This window comes from Mastigoproctus giganteus, chromosome 13 (genome assembly GCF_048544385.1).
Source record: "Mastigoproctus giganteus isolate SK-2022 chromosome 13, ASM4854438v1, whole genome shotgun sequence".
Taxonomy (NCBI): domain Eukaryota; kingdom Metazoa; phylum Arthropoda; class Arachnida; order Uropygi; family Thelyphonidae; genus Mastigoproctus; species Mastigoproctus giganteus.
This window is the reverse complement of record NC_143587.1, coordinates 19,777,156-19,794,432: the sequence shown is the minus strand read 5'-3', so window position 1 is coordinate 19,794,432 and position 17,277 is coordinate 19,777,156. Positions and strand designations below refer to the sequence as shown.

Below are 17,277 nucleotides of genomic sequence, written 5' to 3'. Positions count from 1 at the left end.
GTGCTGTATCCATACTCGAACACAGTATTCCAAGTGCGATTTAACAATAGCTTTATATAATGGGATTATGAGGTCCTTAAATTCTCTACTAGCAATTGTTTGATAAATCATTGATAGGACACCGTGGGCTTTCTTTGCAACCTGTCTATAATGCTCGAAGAACTTCATGTCTGACTTCACGTCACCCAAGCACTGTCCTCCACTACTGACTTTAATTCACCTCCACCAAGTGTATAAGTTATTTTGGGGTTACTGTTCCCCAGGTGTAATACCTTACACTTTAGTTTTCATTAGCATTAGCAGGGAACATGATGCAAGAAAGCAAGCTTATATAGCATCAGCAGAAAAAAAAAACAAAAAAAAAACACACACAACCTTCTCATTTCATCCATCCACTTGCTCCAAATGTTTGTCTAGTTCTGCCTTGAATCTGTTTAAGCTATCAATTTCTACAACGAGAGATGGAAGTTTGTTCCAGCAATCAACCACCCGCTGCCTAAAGGCAAACTTCCGCACATCTATCCTACAACTGTTTTCCTCAGTTTGAATTTACGTCCTCTCAGGTGATTATTCTGAGCAAGAGATGAATTCTATCAGCATTGAGCATGCTCAAACCATTCAACACGTTTTATACACCTCAATCAGATTACCTCGCAGGTGCTTAGTCTTCAGACACTGTAATTTGCAAAACTTAAGCCTTTCTTTGTAAGAGCAACCCTTTGTTCTATTACCTAATCTTGCCCTTCTCTGTACTTGTTCCAACAGCTCTATATCTTTCTTAAAATGAGGCCTTAACAATGCCGCCAAATTCTAATCAATGTCTAAATTCTACTGCTTTCATATAAATCTCTTTCGGCCAAATTCTAGTGTACCCCCCCCCCCTTTTTTTTTAATCTACTGAGTGCCTGACCTGCCTCCTTGTGGCGAGGTGTGGGCAGCAGTGGGATAGGGGCAGCTAACACTATTATCTTTCACCTAGTGTATAGCCTCACGTCTAAATTTAATAACATCAAAATTTTGCCCGACCTATTAGGCCATTTAACACATCTCTCTAGTATTCAACCCCAACCAGCGATTTCCAAACAGCAATCCCATTAAGCATTAATCAAATGTGTGATTTTTTTTTTTTTAGGTCCTAGCCACTGAAATCCCAGGAAACTAGGTGGCAAGACCTGCCAGAGCAGCTTGTTGTGATACTGGACACGCACACACGGCTAGCCTCCACGCGACGAGGTATGGGCAACATTGGGCCCCACTAGGGGCCTGGTGGCCAGTAAGCCGGACAGACAATGGGCACAACACATCACACTGCACAGACATGGCCCACACACTTTCAAGTCTCTGGCTAGTACTGTCCTCGATATAGCGAACACATGTGGAGCTGGGAGAAATCCCAGGTGCCGTCTGACACGAACATACCTTGTCAGTGTAGTACCACACAGTTGATACGTTACTCTGAGGTTACTGCTTTCCATATGCAGTACTTTGCATTTGTCAATGTTAAACTTAAATTGCCACCTCTCAGCCCATCTCCTCAACTTTTCTAGATCCTGTTGCAATAGCATACTGTCATTAGTGTCATTAACATCCCTGCCAACCTTCATATCATCTGCAAACTTAGACATTAAGCCTAACATACCGTCATCAATATCATTAATAAATACAGAGAACAACAATGGACCCAACACTGAACCTTGGGGGACTGCACTAATAGCATTAGTCCATGAAGAGCAGTGTCCATTGATTACCACTCTGTCTTCTCCCACTCAACCATCCATAGCACCAATTTGCCTCCAATGCCACACTGCTCCAATTTGTTCAGCAGTCTTCCATATGCAACAGTATCAAAAGCCTTTCTAAAATCCAAGTATATGATATCAAAATTATTTTTTGCATCCAGTTCCTTTGCGACCACATCATAGTATCCAATCAAACTGGTCAGGCAAGACTTACCTTAACAAACTCATGCTGTGTCTGAACTATAACTGCAGTCTTGTCTAGATGGTCCTGTATTACGTCTTAATCCAGAGACTCCATTAATTTCCCTGGAACAGAAGTTAAACTAACAGGTCTGTAATTATTAGTGTCACCATTTGATACCCCCCTTTGTGAATTGGGGACACATTTGCACATCTCCAGTCCATGCGGACCACCCCTGAGTCCAAGGATGCTCTCATAATTATGGTTAAGGTTTTGCTTACTTCCTTTGCCACTTCCTATAATATAACTGGATAGATCTCATCCACCCGAGGTGCTTTTATGTTTAACTTCAGTGATTTCTCCTCCACTTTTCTCTCAGTTATTACAAAATCATCTAGCTTACTGCCAGAGTTTAATACACCTCTGGCATTGCCCTCCCTGAATAACTCCTCATGTATGAATGTAGATGCAAAATACTCATTTAGTTTGTGAGCCAGGATTATCAACAGTTGAACCATTGATATCAAATGGACCAATCTGATTCATTCCCTTCCTTCTAGAGTTTACATACTCTTTGCTGTTTTTCTTTGCATCCTTTGCCAAAGATTTCTTGTAATCTGCCTTTCCCTACCTAACCTCCTTTGTGACTTCGTTACAGACCATCTTATATCTATCATAGGCTTCCATGTCACCTGTTAATTTATATGTATCCGATGCAATTTTCTTCTCTGCCACATATCTCATTAGTTCATCTGACTTCCATTTGGGCCTAAATCTTGAACATTATTTCTTAGTTGGTATGAAAAGCCTAGTAGCTTCCCATTTTGAATTTGCTGTTGGTAACATCATCAGTTGTTCCCACCGTATAGAATTTAAAAACTGTCTCAGTCCACCGTAGTCACCTTTACAAAAGCAAAAATCCTTCCCTTTACCTCTGATTGTAGTTATCTCTTTGAGTATATCCCACTTCAGCACACTGTGATCACTGCCACCTTGTGGTTCCTTTATCTGCAAATTCTTAATGCATGAAGAATCACTATTGATAATCAGATCAAGAGTATTAATCCCTCTAGTTGCCTCCCAAACATGCTGCTGCTGTATAAAACAATCATCCAGTAAATCCACAAAAGCCTTGCTAGTGTGTGAGCAAATTGCATAATTGTTTGATAGTGCAGTGCAAATCAGTTCTGTCTGAACTGATTTGCACTGCACTATCATTTGAACTGCCTAAATCTTACACACCCTATTCTGATCAGATGGGCAGATTCTACTGCTAAAGTGCATTGTGCCAACAGTGAAGTTCAGAGAATATGTGGTTATGTTGTGGTGCTAATTCTCATGGTGTGGCATGTAACCATTGGTAGGTGTGCAGGGAACCATGAATGTTAACACCTACCTTAACATTTTGGGCAGTTCCTTGCTCCCTATGATGTGGCAGTTCCGGACGGATGTTTGCTTCAGCAGGTTAATGTCCCATGCCATACTACCAATGGTATTCAAGAATGATTTTTGAACACGAAAACCATGAATGGTTTTCGGACACAAATGTACAAAGGTTGGAGGTGGTAAAGATAGACCTGTGAGTTTGACTTCTTTGGTAAGGAAGATCATGGAGTCTGTAGTTAAAATCTTGTGCAGAGTCCTGATTTGAACCATGTGGGTCACCTATGAGATGAATAGGAATGTTGGATGAGGGCCAGACTAACACATCCCACATTGGTAGCTCATCACTGTTCTGTAGAATATGGGGGACTATTTAATTTGTCTGTATTAGTAATGCCAGGAATATTACAAACAAATAATTGAATTTGAGCTTTTGATCAAGTTTATTAGTGTGTGTGTGTGTGTTTGTTTTTTTTTTGGTAGTTGTTGGTGCATCGGCTTCTGTGGCCATAATGCACCTCCCAAGGTTTTTGCAGTACTTTGATCCAAGCCCGAGGCGGGATTCGAACCCGCAACCTTTGGGTTGCCAGGCAGGCACTTTACCCACCTGGCTAGCCCGGTCGGCGCGCGCGCACGTGTGTGTGTTTTGAAGAGATAGAGAAGTGATGCTTCTGATCAAACTGCCTAAAGGGGACAAGAATATTTCCTGAGCTAGATTAAGGTAACTGTCCCGCCAGTAAGATAAGAAATTATTTGCAGTAAAGCGAAAATGATAGTGGGAGTATATTAGAAGTCAAATGACTTTTAGGAGTATGACAAAAATCTCTTTAAGCAGATTGAATGAGCTTCAACTCACTTTTTATAGACTGGGATATGTGGACTGAAAATACATATACTGTAGCAATTTTTTTTTAATAAACCAGATGATTGCTGCATATCCCTGCATGTGTGACAGAGAAAGAGAGAGAGTACATGGGGCTGTAACATCTTAGATCTGATGCTCACTAAGGAGCCTAGCTGTATCAAAATCTTGACACAATTAGGCTCTTGACACAGTAGGCGAACCAATAGCAGTAGGTTGACCACAATATCATAAAATTAGTTATATTTAAAGAAAGCTATGTGGTCAGAGGTAAAGTTGAGAGTGGCATAAAATTTAAGAGACAGGAGTGTAATGGAATGGGATATTTCTTGGGCCTGATTAACTGGAGAGACTACTGTATGTTGTTGAACACAAATATACTGTGGAAAATGTTCAAAGAATTCATCCTCACAGCACAAACATGTTCATGTCAGTGGTGATATTCCATAAACATAAGATGCCAAAATGGATGACAAGTTTGGTAAAGCATTCAATCAAGCAAAAGAAAGAACATGCAACAGGTTAAGACAATCATGTGATTCCAATTTGTATGAACGTTATAAGAGAATATTTAACAAAACCACTAATAGGATAAGATGGACAAAAGTTCATTACGAGATTGCACTAGCAAAGAGGGCTAATGATGAGGAGGTGTTCCCATATGTGAATACAAAAAAAGAGAAGAGTAAATCAAATAGATCCCTCAACTAGTTACAGTGAAAGATCCATAGAAAGCCCAGCAGAAATGTCAGACAAGCTGAACAGATACATTCAATGATATTTACAGTCAAAAGTAAGCTTGAATAATGATCTCACAGAAGTGTTTGAAAAGCTACTGCAGTGGATTCTGGTTATTTGGGCCACCGGTTAATCAGGGCAGCCATTTATTTGGGGCAAATCTTAAAAAACAGAAACCAATCGAGAAAATAGCCAGGGTTTACTTCGCTTAATTGGGACAGCATGCCGTTTAATTGGGGCAGGAGACTGCAGCACTGGAGATTACCTTACGATTTTCTCCGCCAGCACCATTCGGTCGAAATTCTAGAGGTCACAACCATAAAACAATAAAAACAATTAGCAGTCACCTGTTTATTGGGCTTTTCTGTTAGTGAAATCTATCATAAACAGACAGTAAACTCGATCTTACTGAATTTGCAATAATACCAACAGCTGGAATTCCATGGGTTATTATGGTGAAATGTGTTTACACTTCCATGAAATCTTCAATCATATAAAAAAATTAATTTTCAGATCTTCTCTTCATTCCTATTTTTAAAGCTTTGTAACTCATTACTCTGTTCTCACTTGCGCGTATTGTGTTACTTGCAATTTGTTTGGCCGTGTTCTTTGTTATTGATTGCTTATCTTTTTATTGTTTTAAATTTTAACCTCCACCACAAATGTCAGTGAACAGAAATGTCAACTAGTTCGAATGTGCATATTACAGTACGTATTAATTATTCCAATTATCACGTGTATTCTTCCGATTTTTACATATCATTTAATTTTTTAATTGGTAAGGTAATAAAGGGTATTTTTGTGCTTAATATATCTTTGCTTTTATTGCCTGTGGATAACATTCCTCCTATTTTCGCTAATTAGAATCGCTGTTTAATAGAATTAAAATTCAATTCACAAACGTGATCACAATGACCGGCGCTTACTGCACATCGTATAGTGAACAGTAGTTTATATGTTGAGTTCATCATAACGTGATTTGATTGTACAGTGAACCAAATTTAAAGTGGGAGGTACATTGTATTTTTAACTATTTACATGAAACTTCGGATAATTGGGGCACCTGCTTAATCGGGCCAAAATGCACTAGTCCCGATGTGTCCCAAATAACCGGAATGGACTGTGTATATATATATATATATTAAATGATTAATATGATAGTTAATAATTATTTATTTATTTATTGTATGGTTTGCACAATACACACAGAATCAAATTACATGACTCAAAGAATGATAAATATAAAATTGAATAAAACAGAAATCACAGATTCCTGTGATTTAACTTATTTAAATAGTCAATTGACACATCAGTCACCATCAGGAAATCTCCAGGGTATCCTTCATAGGCTCGCAAGGTACAATCTTCTATTATATGTTGAATGGTCTGTCTATCAGCTCCACAGTCACACATCGGAGAAGGAATTTTGCCCCACTTATAGAGAGAGTCTGTACATCTACCATGGCACATTCGTGCCCTGTTTAGCCACATCCTACGAGGCTGGTCAAATCCAAGTGGTGTTTCAGAGATACAAGGCATGGTATTTTTTTTTTTTTTTTTTTTTTTTATGTAAACCCCAAACATGAGAGGTATTAGAACCTATAGTACTTGGTACCGTGCTTGGGTTGGAGGTTGAGAAGATGAAAGAAGATATTTGTTGACATTGGACTTGAACTTCTGTAGACTGTAATTTTCAGGAAATATGTATGAAGGAAGGTTGTTCCAGAAAACGGCAGTTGAATGAATAAACGAGGAAGATGAAAAGTTGGTTCTGTGAGTTTGAAGTTGGACAGTAAATGGATGTTGGCTGGTGGCGGCACATGTTCGGACTGTTTTGAAAGACAGAACGGGCATTATAGAAGCCAATTCAGAAGAACAGTGCCCATGGAAATATCTGTAGAAGAGGCATGCAGCAGAAACAGTACATCTATGAGACAGCGAGTGGAGAGACCGGTAGAGATGAATCATTAGAAGCCTGAGAGAGGTTTTGGGTGCACCACCCCAGATGTGGGAACAATATTCCATGGTAGGGCGAATTTGCAATTTGTACAGAGTGAACAGCTATTTGGAAGAAAAGTAACGCCGAGAGCGAAAAAGAAAACCAAGTTTTTTAGATGCAGAGGAAGCAATATTTGTAATGTGCTTGTGCCAAGAGAGATTAGAAGTCAGGGTAATCCCCAAAAGAGATATATCTTTTTGCCTAGAAATTGCAGTGTCACCAAAGATAAGCATAGGTGCAGAAGAATCCTTTTTGCGAGATATAAGACAAGACTGAGTTTTAAAAGGATTGAAATCAACTAAGTTGTCTTTGCCCCACTGGAGAATTACCTGGAGATTGGCATTAAAGGAATTGGTAGCAGATATTCGAGAAGTTGAAGCTGATTGAGCAGGGCAAGGTTTCTCAAAATGGAAAGTGAAATGCAATGTGCTATCATCGGGGAAAACTATGGATAGGATTTCCAGTCAATGGAAGAAGGTCATTAATATACAAGATTAAAAGAGTGGGGGAAAGAACTGAACCTTGGGGGACACCAGCATTAGTGGAGAAGTTAGAAGAGAGAGAGCCATCTACCATCACCCTTAGTGAGCGATCAGAGAGAAATCTGGATAACCAATTACAAAAACCAGTTGGAAAACCATAAGATGGAAGCTTGTTTAGAAGACCTTTATGCCAGACACGATCGAAAGCCTTTGAGATGTCTAGAGCAAATGCTTGTGTTTCACCAACCTTTTCCATTGAATTAGGCCATAAATGGGTAACATAAGCCAGAATATCACCAGTGGAGCGACACTGACGGAATCCATACTGGCGATCATTGATCAGACCGAAGGTTTCTAGGTAGTTTAAGAGTTGGCGGTAAATTGATTTCTCCGTTACTTTAGAAAGAGTAGAAGTAATTGCAATGGGACGATAATTGGAAGGGAGGGATTTGTCACCCTTTTTAGGAACCGGTTGGATATGAGCAAATTTCCAAGCAGAAGGCAAAACACCTTTGGAATAAGAAAGTGAAAAAAGGCAGCAAAGAATAGGAGTAAGTTCAGGAGCACAGGTTTTGAGAACAAGCGGAGAAATACCATCGGGACCAGGAACTTTCTTAGCATCAAGATTCGTCAAAATCCTTCTGACATCCTTTGGACGGAAGACTACAGGAGGCATTGAATGGAGCATGTTGGGAATGGTGGGAGGTGTTTTACCAAGATCATTAATACATGAGTTGGAAGAAAAATGGGATGCTAGCAGGTCAGCTTTATCCTTGGCTGAAGTGAGAACAGAACCATCTGGTTTGGCCAGAGGTGGGAGCAGAGATGGGCAAAAGTTGCGGCCAATAGCTTTGGCAAGAGACCAGAATGCTCGGCTACCATTAGGGCAAGAAGCAAATTTTCTACTCTTAGCCTGTTCAAAATCTAGTTTCGACTGATTAATAAATGCTTTACAATTGTTGCCAGCTTTGGTGTAGGCAGAAAATGAAACTGAAGAATTAGAAACAAGCCAATTACAATATGCATAATCGACTAAATGCACACTCGTTGATCACTCATTATTGGCTCAGCACTCATTGGTTTGTTGCACAAGGAGTTGTCTTCTTCAGAAATGTTTCAAGAGGCGTTTGTTTCCAAGATAATCTTCTCTTTTAATTATAAATTTCATGATTCCATGCATAAGCATTTTTTAACAGCACACACAAATTGCAACTAACACGATTCGCGTGGAGTAACAAGTTTATGAAGCTTAAAAAAAGGAATGAAGAGAAGATTTATGTTTTTTATATGATTGAAGATTTCAGTAAAGGGGAAACACATTTCACATAATAACGTAAAAAACCACAGAATTCCAGCTATCGGTATTTTCGCAAATGCAATATGATCGAGTTTACTATACATTTATGATTGCTTGCAGTAACAGAAAAGCTCAATAAACCGGAAAGAGGAAATTGTTTTTATTGTTTTATGGTCGTGACTTCAAGAAATGTGCTTTAGAAAAATATCACAAAGGTGTTTAAAATTGATTCTTATAACGGAACATATGATAACGATGAAAGTGTAGTGCATTTTAATGATTTGAATTGGTAACTAATACAATTTATAAACCACGCCCACAACCTATTATATGGCCTTAAGGTCATGCTCGTGACCTTAAAAATGACATTTTAGAGAGATAAATAGCTTAGTTATACAGCGAAAATTTCAACTCCCAAGACCTTGAAACGAATTACCAAAAAACAATGTGTTATTGGGTTCGCATTACGATATTTTAACGATACAATGGCGTCTCTGGAACTGATTAATATCGTAAAATGGGGTACACTGTATTGTATAGCTACGCACGTGGTTTGGAATGCGGTATTTATGAATGTTTCACATTCATTTTTCGCAATTAATGCTCATATTTTCAATTTTGTTGTTACTTGGAAAAAAAAACTCTTAAAGCGAGTAATTGTCTGATAATATATTCATTTATGTTTTGAATTTTTGTTCTTTTTCAGACTAAAAATATCCTGGTAAAAACGAATGGTACCTGTGTCATAGCTGACTTTGGACTAGCAGTTACTCACACGCAAGCATCGGGTGAAATGAATATTTCTCGTAACTACAGGGTAGGTACCAAGAGATACATGGCACCTGAAATACTAGATGAAACAATCAGTAATGCAAGCTTTGAGCCTTACAGGCGGGCAGACATTTATTCCTTTGGACTTGTGCTATGGGAAGTATGCAGAAGGTGCCTTAGTCAAGGTATATATAAGTTTTTAGTAACACCAAATATTACAAAATATTTTTTAATTATTGTAAAAGAAATAATTGAAATTATTCAAAGTGATTATATTAAAAGTGTATAAAGACTCTTTACACCAATATTTTCTGTAATAGCATCAATATTTTATAATATAGTTTTTAATAAGCAACAAGTTTTCACTATGATGATATTATGAAATAAAAGATGTTCCAGAATTATTTTTCTCAGTTCAACGAGATGGAGTGCATTATTTGTTGCACCATGTTGCTTAATTCTCTCTGCACATAATCTATTGTTTTACAGAAAGGTTCTGTCCAAGAACATTTACATAGTGCACACTTTTAGTCACACATGAAAGCCAGCTGTTTTTTTTTTTTTTTTTTGAAAATAAAGTTGGTTAGTTGGTTTACATTTATTATTTTTCAATTACAACAATTTTTTTTTTTTTTAAATTAAACTGATAATACGAAACAACTTTCTCATTGTCAAAAAAAAAAAAAAAATTTAATTAGCTAAGCTGTTATTTAATAAATTCAAATGGTAGTATTTAGCCCAATTTTAAAATCAAATTCAATATAACAAAGTCTAGATGACAAATCTCCTAAACCTGAGAATAAGCAAGACAGGCTTGAGCTCTTTTAAATTGTATAACACCCTGTATATTTATTACTTTTTTTTTTTTTTTTTTTGTTTTTAAAAATTGAATAAACAATGCAAGGGAAAAGAAACTGACACAATTTAAGGCAAAAAAAGTAGAAAATATAGTGTGTTCAGTGAAGGATACGTGAAAAAATAATTAAATAAATTTCAAAAGGTAAAACTCATACACTATATATAGTTACAAATTGAGCAGTTTATTGTTTGTTACCTGGAAGTGGGAAAGAGGATTTCCTACACAAAAGTATGTTCATTTAACTAAATAAAATTGCAGTTGATATCAGATCCACTTTGGGATTATTCTGTCCCGAAGACAAGTTGCCTCCATTGCAAACTGAGTTTACAATGTGTTTTTGAGAACAGAATCCCAAAGTACATTCAAAATGTAGACATCAATTTTAGTATTAGTAGTGGTAAGTGATGCAAAAAAGCAAGTATAGCATCAGTCAAAAAAAAAAAAAAAAAAACTTCACACATCACCTGTTCATCCCCTTCAATAGTTTCTCTAGCTCTTGCTTGAATTTATTCAAACTGTTCACTTCCACAACAACAGATGAAAGTTTGTTCCAACAATTAGCTACCTAATGAAAGACAACTGAAAGAAAATTTCCACACATCTATTCTGTAACCATTCTTCCTCAATTTGAGTCTGTCCCTTCATGTGTGTAGTCAGAGCAAATGGAAGAATGCATCAGCATTCTGAGCTTACTCAATTCATTCAAAGCCTTTAAAACCTCAATCATATCTCCTAGTAAGTGCCTAGTCTCCATATGCTGCAATTTGCAGAACCGAAGCCTTTAATTGAACGTGCCTTTGTGTAGGAAATGCTCTTTTTCCATTTTTGGGTAATGATCAACAAAAAATTTAATATAATAATTTGCAAATAAACACAGAGTCTGTGTTTTATTGTTTTAATTAATTTTTTTTTTTTATTAAAATATATAAAAACTTGGATATTCAATGATATATAGAGTCCTGTAATTAATGCTTGCTATAGTTTATTGTTTGGTAGCCAATTTTTTTTTTCTTTTATTGCTTATTAAAATGTAAAAAGATAAAATTAAGCATCATGAAAGAAAAATAGTTTTTACAAAAGATGTATATTAAAAGAAAAGAAAAAAATAAATGATTGCTAAAGTTCTTATTTTACTAGAAAAATTAAAAGATGCTTTAACTTGGGAAGAAAGCATTTTTTGGCTCACATTCATAGGAACTTTTATTCTTCGTTATTTTTCGTGTTTCTGAATCAAATACTCAAATATTTCACCATATTCGAGAATTTTTTTTTTTTTTTTTTTTTAAATATCTTTAAAAACAGTGTGGGGATGACACACTGTATTTCAGTAACAAACTTTGTTTTGAAGATGAAGTAGGTATCTTTACCCAATGATTTCTGGTATAATCCATTTCATCTTCACTGATTTTGTATGTCAAATAAGAAGACTGATACTGTTGCATCTTTAATATTACTTTTATGTGTATAGGAATAACTGTTGCTTCATGCCATCATTATTTTTGCAATGAGTTAGTTCAATATCCAGTTCTGATAATGAAAGACTGTCCATTTCACAGGTAGTAAATTTTTTAAAATTTGAATAAAAGTAAAGCAAACGTAACTCTTTTCTTTTATGAAAACCCCAAACACGAAAGGTATCAAAACCTATAGTACTTAGTACCGTGCATGGGTTGAAGGAGAAGTATGGGGGGGGAGGGGGATGCTGGAAACTTTGCTCTAGAGAGCATGCTCAATGCTTCTCTAGCAAAGTTTTTTTAAAATCTAAATCCACAGATAGAAACTACTCAAATACTATGTAAAATTTTTACCTAGTATTCGAGTAGAGTTTATGTGACAGTCTCGAGCCAGATTGTGGACCCCACTGTGTGTATGTGGAGGTACTGCACCCAGCAAAGTCAATCAGTGCAGTGGTGAATATGTTCGTATAGTGTGATGTTTGGTTATGTGTTGTCTGCATTGGATGATCTGGCTCTTAGCCCATTGAGAAGCAGAATATGCAACTCACTAGTTCCCATGGAGGCAGGCCATCTACTATTGTCGTTCCCAACACTTAGTACTGATAAAAGATTCCATCATGTATTCCATAGCAACTGAGTCAACAAAAAAAAAAAAAATCTTTTAACATCTTTAGTTATTTCATAGGCTTCCTTCATTCCTACTAACTTTCATAGTCTTGTTTATTGCAGAATCTGAACCAGTACAGATAGAAATTTAAATTCTTATATTCTGAAGGGTTAAATGAATAAGTAACACCACTCTGTATTCACTAGTTCACCTCTGTGGAGTAGCTTTTTTTATTTTATAAGTTTGCAACAGTAAAGTCACTGTAGCTGAATTTATATATATATATATATATTTTTTTTTTAATCCAGGAATAGCAGAAGAATATAAGCCCCCTTTCTATGATATTATCCCAAGCGATCCTAGCTTTGAAGACATGAGAAAGATGGTTTGTGTGGATCAGCAGCGACCTAGTATTCCTAATCGATGGGCATCTGATCCTGTGAGTATTCTAAATATAAATAGATATTTGTGCTGTTATCCACCTTTATTATAAACAGAAAAATATGATTGAAATAGAAAAGTAGAACATTAACTGGATATGAATGAAATAAACATGAGTGGGGAGAACAAATATGCTATGATTGATTTTATAAAAAAATTAAAATAAATGCAAAAATAAAATTCAGTTTGGGGACTTTCTTTGCTTGACAAAGCCATAACACCCTTGACTATAATATCTAGTGTTTCTTTGCTAATTTCACAGATTGCGAGTCTGATTTTTTTTTTTTTTCTCTCAAGCTCTTCTGGATTGGTTAACTTGCTTTTTTGTGCATGAACTTTTACATAGCCCACAAAAGAAATACTGTATAGTCAAATCAGATGAACAGGTCTGTTCCTTGAGATTAGCCTTTCAACCAGAGGCCATTTTGCAATGAGTGGATGTCACCAACACTCCACAATGTCACCAGATTTTGGCATCATATGACTCTTATATTTTGTTTAAAATTGCTTTGGCTGCATATATTAATATAACTGACTAATTAAAATTACAATTATTGAGTAATATATTTAAAAATATTTATGACATTTCTTTCTCCTCACTTGTTATTTAGAGATTGTGAGCATTTTCCATGTTATTTTGCTTCAAAAGCTAATATTTAATGTAGTCTATTTCAGATGGTCTTGATTTAGCTTATGCTTAGTATGGTACACCTTCCCTCTCTCTTAGTCTTTGCTACATGTGTTTGGTCTGAAACAAAGGATGTTGTATACCATTGCATTTATTGTCACCTTGAAGATAAGGAACAAAAAGGATAGGGTGGCAAATGATTATTCTGGATGGGGTATCAAATTATTTTTGGCACATACATAGTATGTTGGCATTAAAAAAAATTTTGGAAAGTACCAGTTTTGGCACACAAATCCATTACATTGTCTATTATGCAATAGTTTGTAGAATTTGTTTTCTGCAAACCTGGAAGGGAAAAACCATTCCAATGTATTTTGATAACACTTCGCATTCAGTGTTATGGCATGGACATTCTCTTTAAGACAGTAAAAACTGATTAAATTGGGGATTTTCTTATTACTATATACAATAATTCTATTTAACTTGGCCATTCAAATTCTTGTTCTGAATTTTTGGTGCATCAGCCTACTCAAGCCATAGTGTACCATTTCCAGAAGTATTCTAGTTCATACAATTTGTCATGTATTATGTCTGTATGTGTGTTTGTTTACTGAGTGAAAAACCAAAGATTCACAGGGGGGGGGACCCTACTCCCTCTGCCTGATATTAGCTAACCCACCTTGATCACTCTTTAAGAGTTCCTCAGTCTCTGATAGGATTCAAACCCAAATTTCTTGAAATAAAGTAAGGAGCCCATTCAAATTGAGACAAACCTCATCAGACACTAAAAAAAGAGTGACATTATGATGTTCCAGCTGACTTCAATGATGTTTAGTATAGTTTGAGATTAGCATAATCTGCAAGTTTTCAAGCATTCAATATAGTGATTTTGCCACTATATTGAATAAACTTGTGTTTACATAGTTAAATAGATATTATGGATAACTAGATACTAATAAATAATATTTATCTATTTAATAGATATAATAATAATAAATTAATAATAAATAATATTATAGTTAATTTATAAATTGGTATAAACTGTAATCTCGGTGGCAATATAGTGGCTTGCCCCACTATTCTGAAAAAATTTCAGTTTACATAGTTAAATAAATACTTATGGAGAACCTTATGTCAGGCTAATCTGGTTAAAGGTTCTCTTGACACTTGTTCAACAAATATTTCTCTTTAATAATTTTTAAAACAGATATTACAGTATACCCAGTTATAAAATATAAGTATAAATTCAGTAGCTTTCGGAACACGTGTCCCTTTATCAACTGACAAAATTTGAATACATTACAAGCAAAGTGTGGCACGTTACTCATGCGTTATTGTTGTAGCACGGACGTGTGCTGCCTTACGCCAGTGATCATCCATCAATAAAACGGTTGTCTCTAGGATGGGATGTATACGCATGCCTTTCTGGCGATTTAATGCCTTAGGGTTGTTTATTATGTTTAGTGACTCTAGCCATAGGCGGTGGTGAAAGTGTCGCGCGTGGTCCACTATCTCAAAGTCGCGCTTGGGGTCAAGATCGTGGTTGGTAGCCCAAAAATGTTCTGCAAGCACGGACTGGTCAGTTTCGGCAAGCCGGATTGCTCTGTCGTGTTCCGTGAGGCGATCCTGGAAACGTCTCGATGTCTCACCTACGTAGCAACTGTTACAGGCCCTACAGGTGATACGGTACACCACATTGCTGCGTAAGACAGGTGTGACAGGGGTCTTCACACTGGAGACAAGTGAACGTAGGTTCCTACCTGGTAATTGCACACATTTGATGTTGTAACTTCTCAGGATCTTCGAGATACGTCCTGACACTCCTGGATAGTACGGAATGTAGGCGGACGATATGCCGACTTGCTTCGGAGGTCTTGGGTTGGAAGTAAGTTCTTGTGCCTGTAACAAGCATCTGTTTAGTACATGGGATGGATAACCGCATCTGGTTAGGTCCGCCTTCACACGGGAGATCTCGTTACGTCTAATTGTGTCGGTGCTGGAATGGCTCCAGGCCCTGGAGAACAGGGTGCGGGCAGTGCTATTGAGATGGCTTGAAGCGTGGCCGGACCCGTAGTTGGTGAATTGACCGCACCACATGGGTTTGCGGTATACTGAGGTCTCTAGACGTGGGCCTACGCAATGCACTAGCACGTCTAGAAACGGGAGCGAACCGTCCACCTCTGATTCTACGGTAAACTTGATGAAATTGGATAGAGAGTTGAGGTGTTCTAGTAGTACCGTTTCAGAACCACGTGGTATTATGGTAAAAATATCGTCGACGTATCTACACCACGTTGTAATAGGTGTAGGTGGGTTCTGGTGTATCTGCTCCTCCAGATCTTCCATGGCGATGTTAGCTACTACGGAACTGACAGGGGCACCCATAGCAGTGCCATGTACTTGTTTGTAGAGTGAGTCTTCAAAGGTGAAGATGCTGCTAGAGAGGCATAGGTTGAGGGCGGCACAGATGTCATCAGTGGATAGTGATGTCCTGGATTGGAGGCTTAAGTCGCTCTCAAGGAGCCTTCTGGCGCAGTGTACGGCCTGTTGGACGGGAATCGAGGTGAATAAAGAAACCACGTCAAATGATGTCATGACAGAGTTATCAGGGATTGAAATGTCCTTAATGATGTTAATGAATTCACTGCTGTTTTTCACGGTGTGAGATGTATTACCTATAAGAGGCGAGAGGAGGCTCGCAATGTGTTTGGACAGTTCATACGTTGGGGCACTGCAGCAAGACACTATAGGTCTGAGAGGAATACCCGGTTTATGGATCTTTGGTAATCCGTAGAATTGTGGTAGTTGGCAGCCAGTAGCACGTAGAAGATGGTGAGTCGCGGTCGGGATCTTCTTATCTTTAAGCCATGTGCGGACAAGTTTATTAACATTTGCTTCCAGGCGTTTCAAGACTTTAACGGGAGGATCAGGTAGAGGTTCATATACGTTAGGATCGAGTAACAGGGCCAAGGCTTTCTCTCGGTAGGCATATCGTCCGCCTACATTCCGTACTATCCAGGAGTGTCAGGACGTTATCTCGAAGATCCTGAGAAGTTACAACATCAAATGTGTGCAATTACCAGGTAGGAACCTACGTTCACTTGTCTCCAGTGTGAAGACCCCTGTCACACCTGTCTTACGCAGCAATGTGGTGTACCGTATCACCTGTAGGGCCTGTAACAGTTGCTACGTAGGTGAGACATCGAGACGTCTCCAGGATCGCCTCACGGAACACGACAGAGCAATCCGGCTTGCCGAAACTGACCAGTCCGTGCTTGCAGAACATTTTTGGGCTACCAACCACGATCTTGACCCCAAGCGCGACTTTGAGATAGTGGACCACGCGCGACACTTTCGCCACCGCCTATGGCTAGAGTCACTAAACATAATAAACAACCCTAAGGCATTAAATCGCCAGAAAGGCATGCGTATACATCCCATCCTAGAGACAACCGTTTTATTGATGGATGATCACTGGCGTAAGGCAGCACACGTCCGTGCTACAACAATAACGCATGAGTAACGTGCCACACTTTGCTTGTAATGTATTCAAATTTTGTCAGTTGATAAAGGGACACGTGTTCCGAAAGCTACTGAATTTATACTTATATTTTATAACTGGGTATACTGTAATATCTGTTTTAAAAATTATTAAACTATGGACCCCAGTACTCCAGGCCCATTTGTCAATATTTCTCTTGTTCAGATCATTTATGCAGATTATTCACTTGAAATAATGGATAATATCTAAACAGGACCCATTAACTACTGATAGTACTTACTGTCATTTCAAACATTTCCACAGTAAAGCAGTGTCAAAGAGCAAGCATTTT

The 17,277-nt window shown here is 37.6% G+C and overlaps 1 protein-coding gene across 5 annotated transcripts in view; it reads left to right on the top strand.

Moving 5' to 3' along the window:
• Positions 1-17,277, top strand: part of LOC150075835 (activin receptor type-1-like) — a 149,447-nt gene that overhangs the window by 127,209 nt on the left and 4,961 nt on the right. For all 5 annotated transcript variants that reach the window (XM_090387107.1, XM_090387104.1, XM_090387106.1 and 2 more), the window contains 2 exons: positions 9,388-9,637; positions 12,684-12,814. In XM_090387107.1, coding sequence (XP_090243233.1) covers positions 9,388-9,637; positions 12,684-12,814 — 381 coding nt within the window. The remainder of the gene's footprint in view (positions 1-9,387; positions 9,638-12,683; positions 12,815-17,277) is intronic.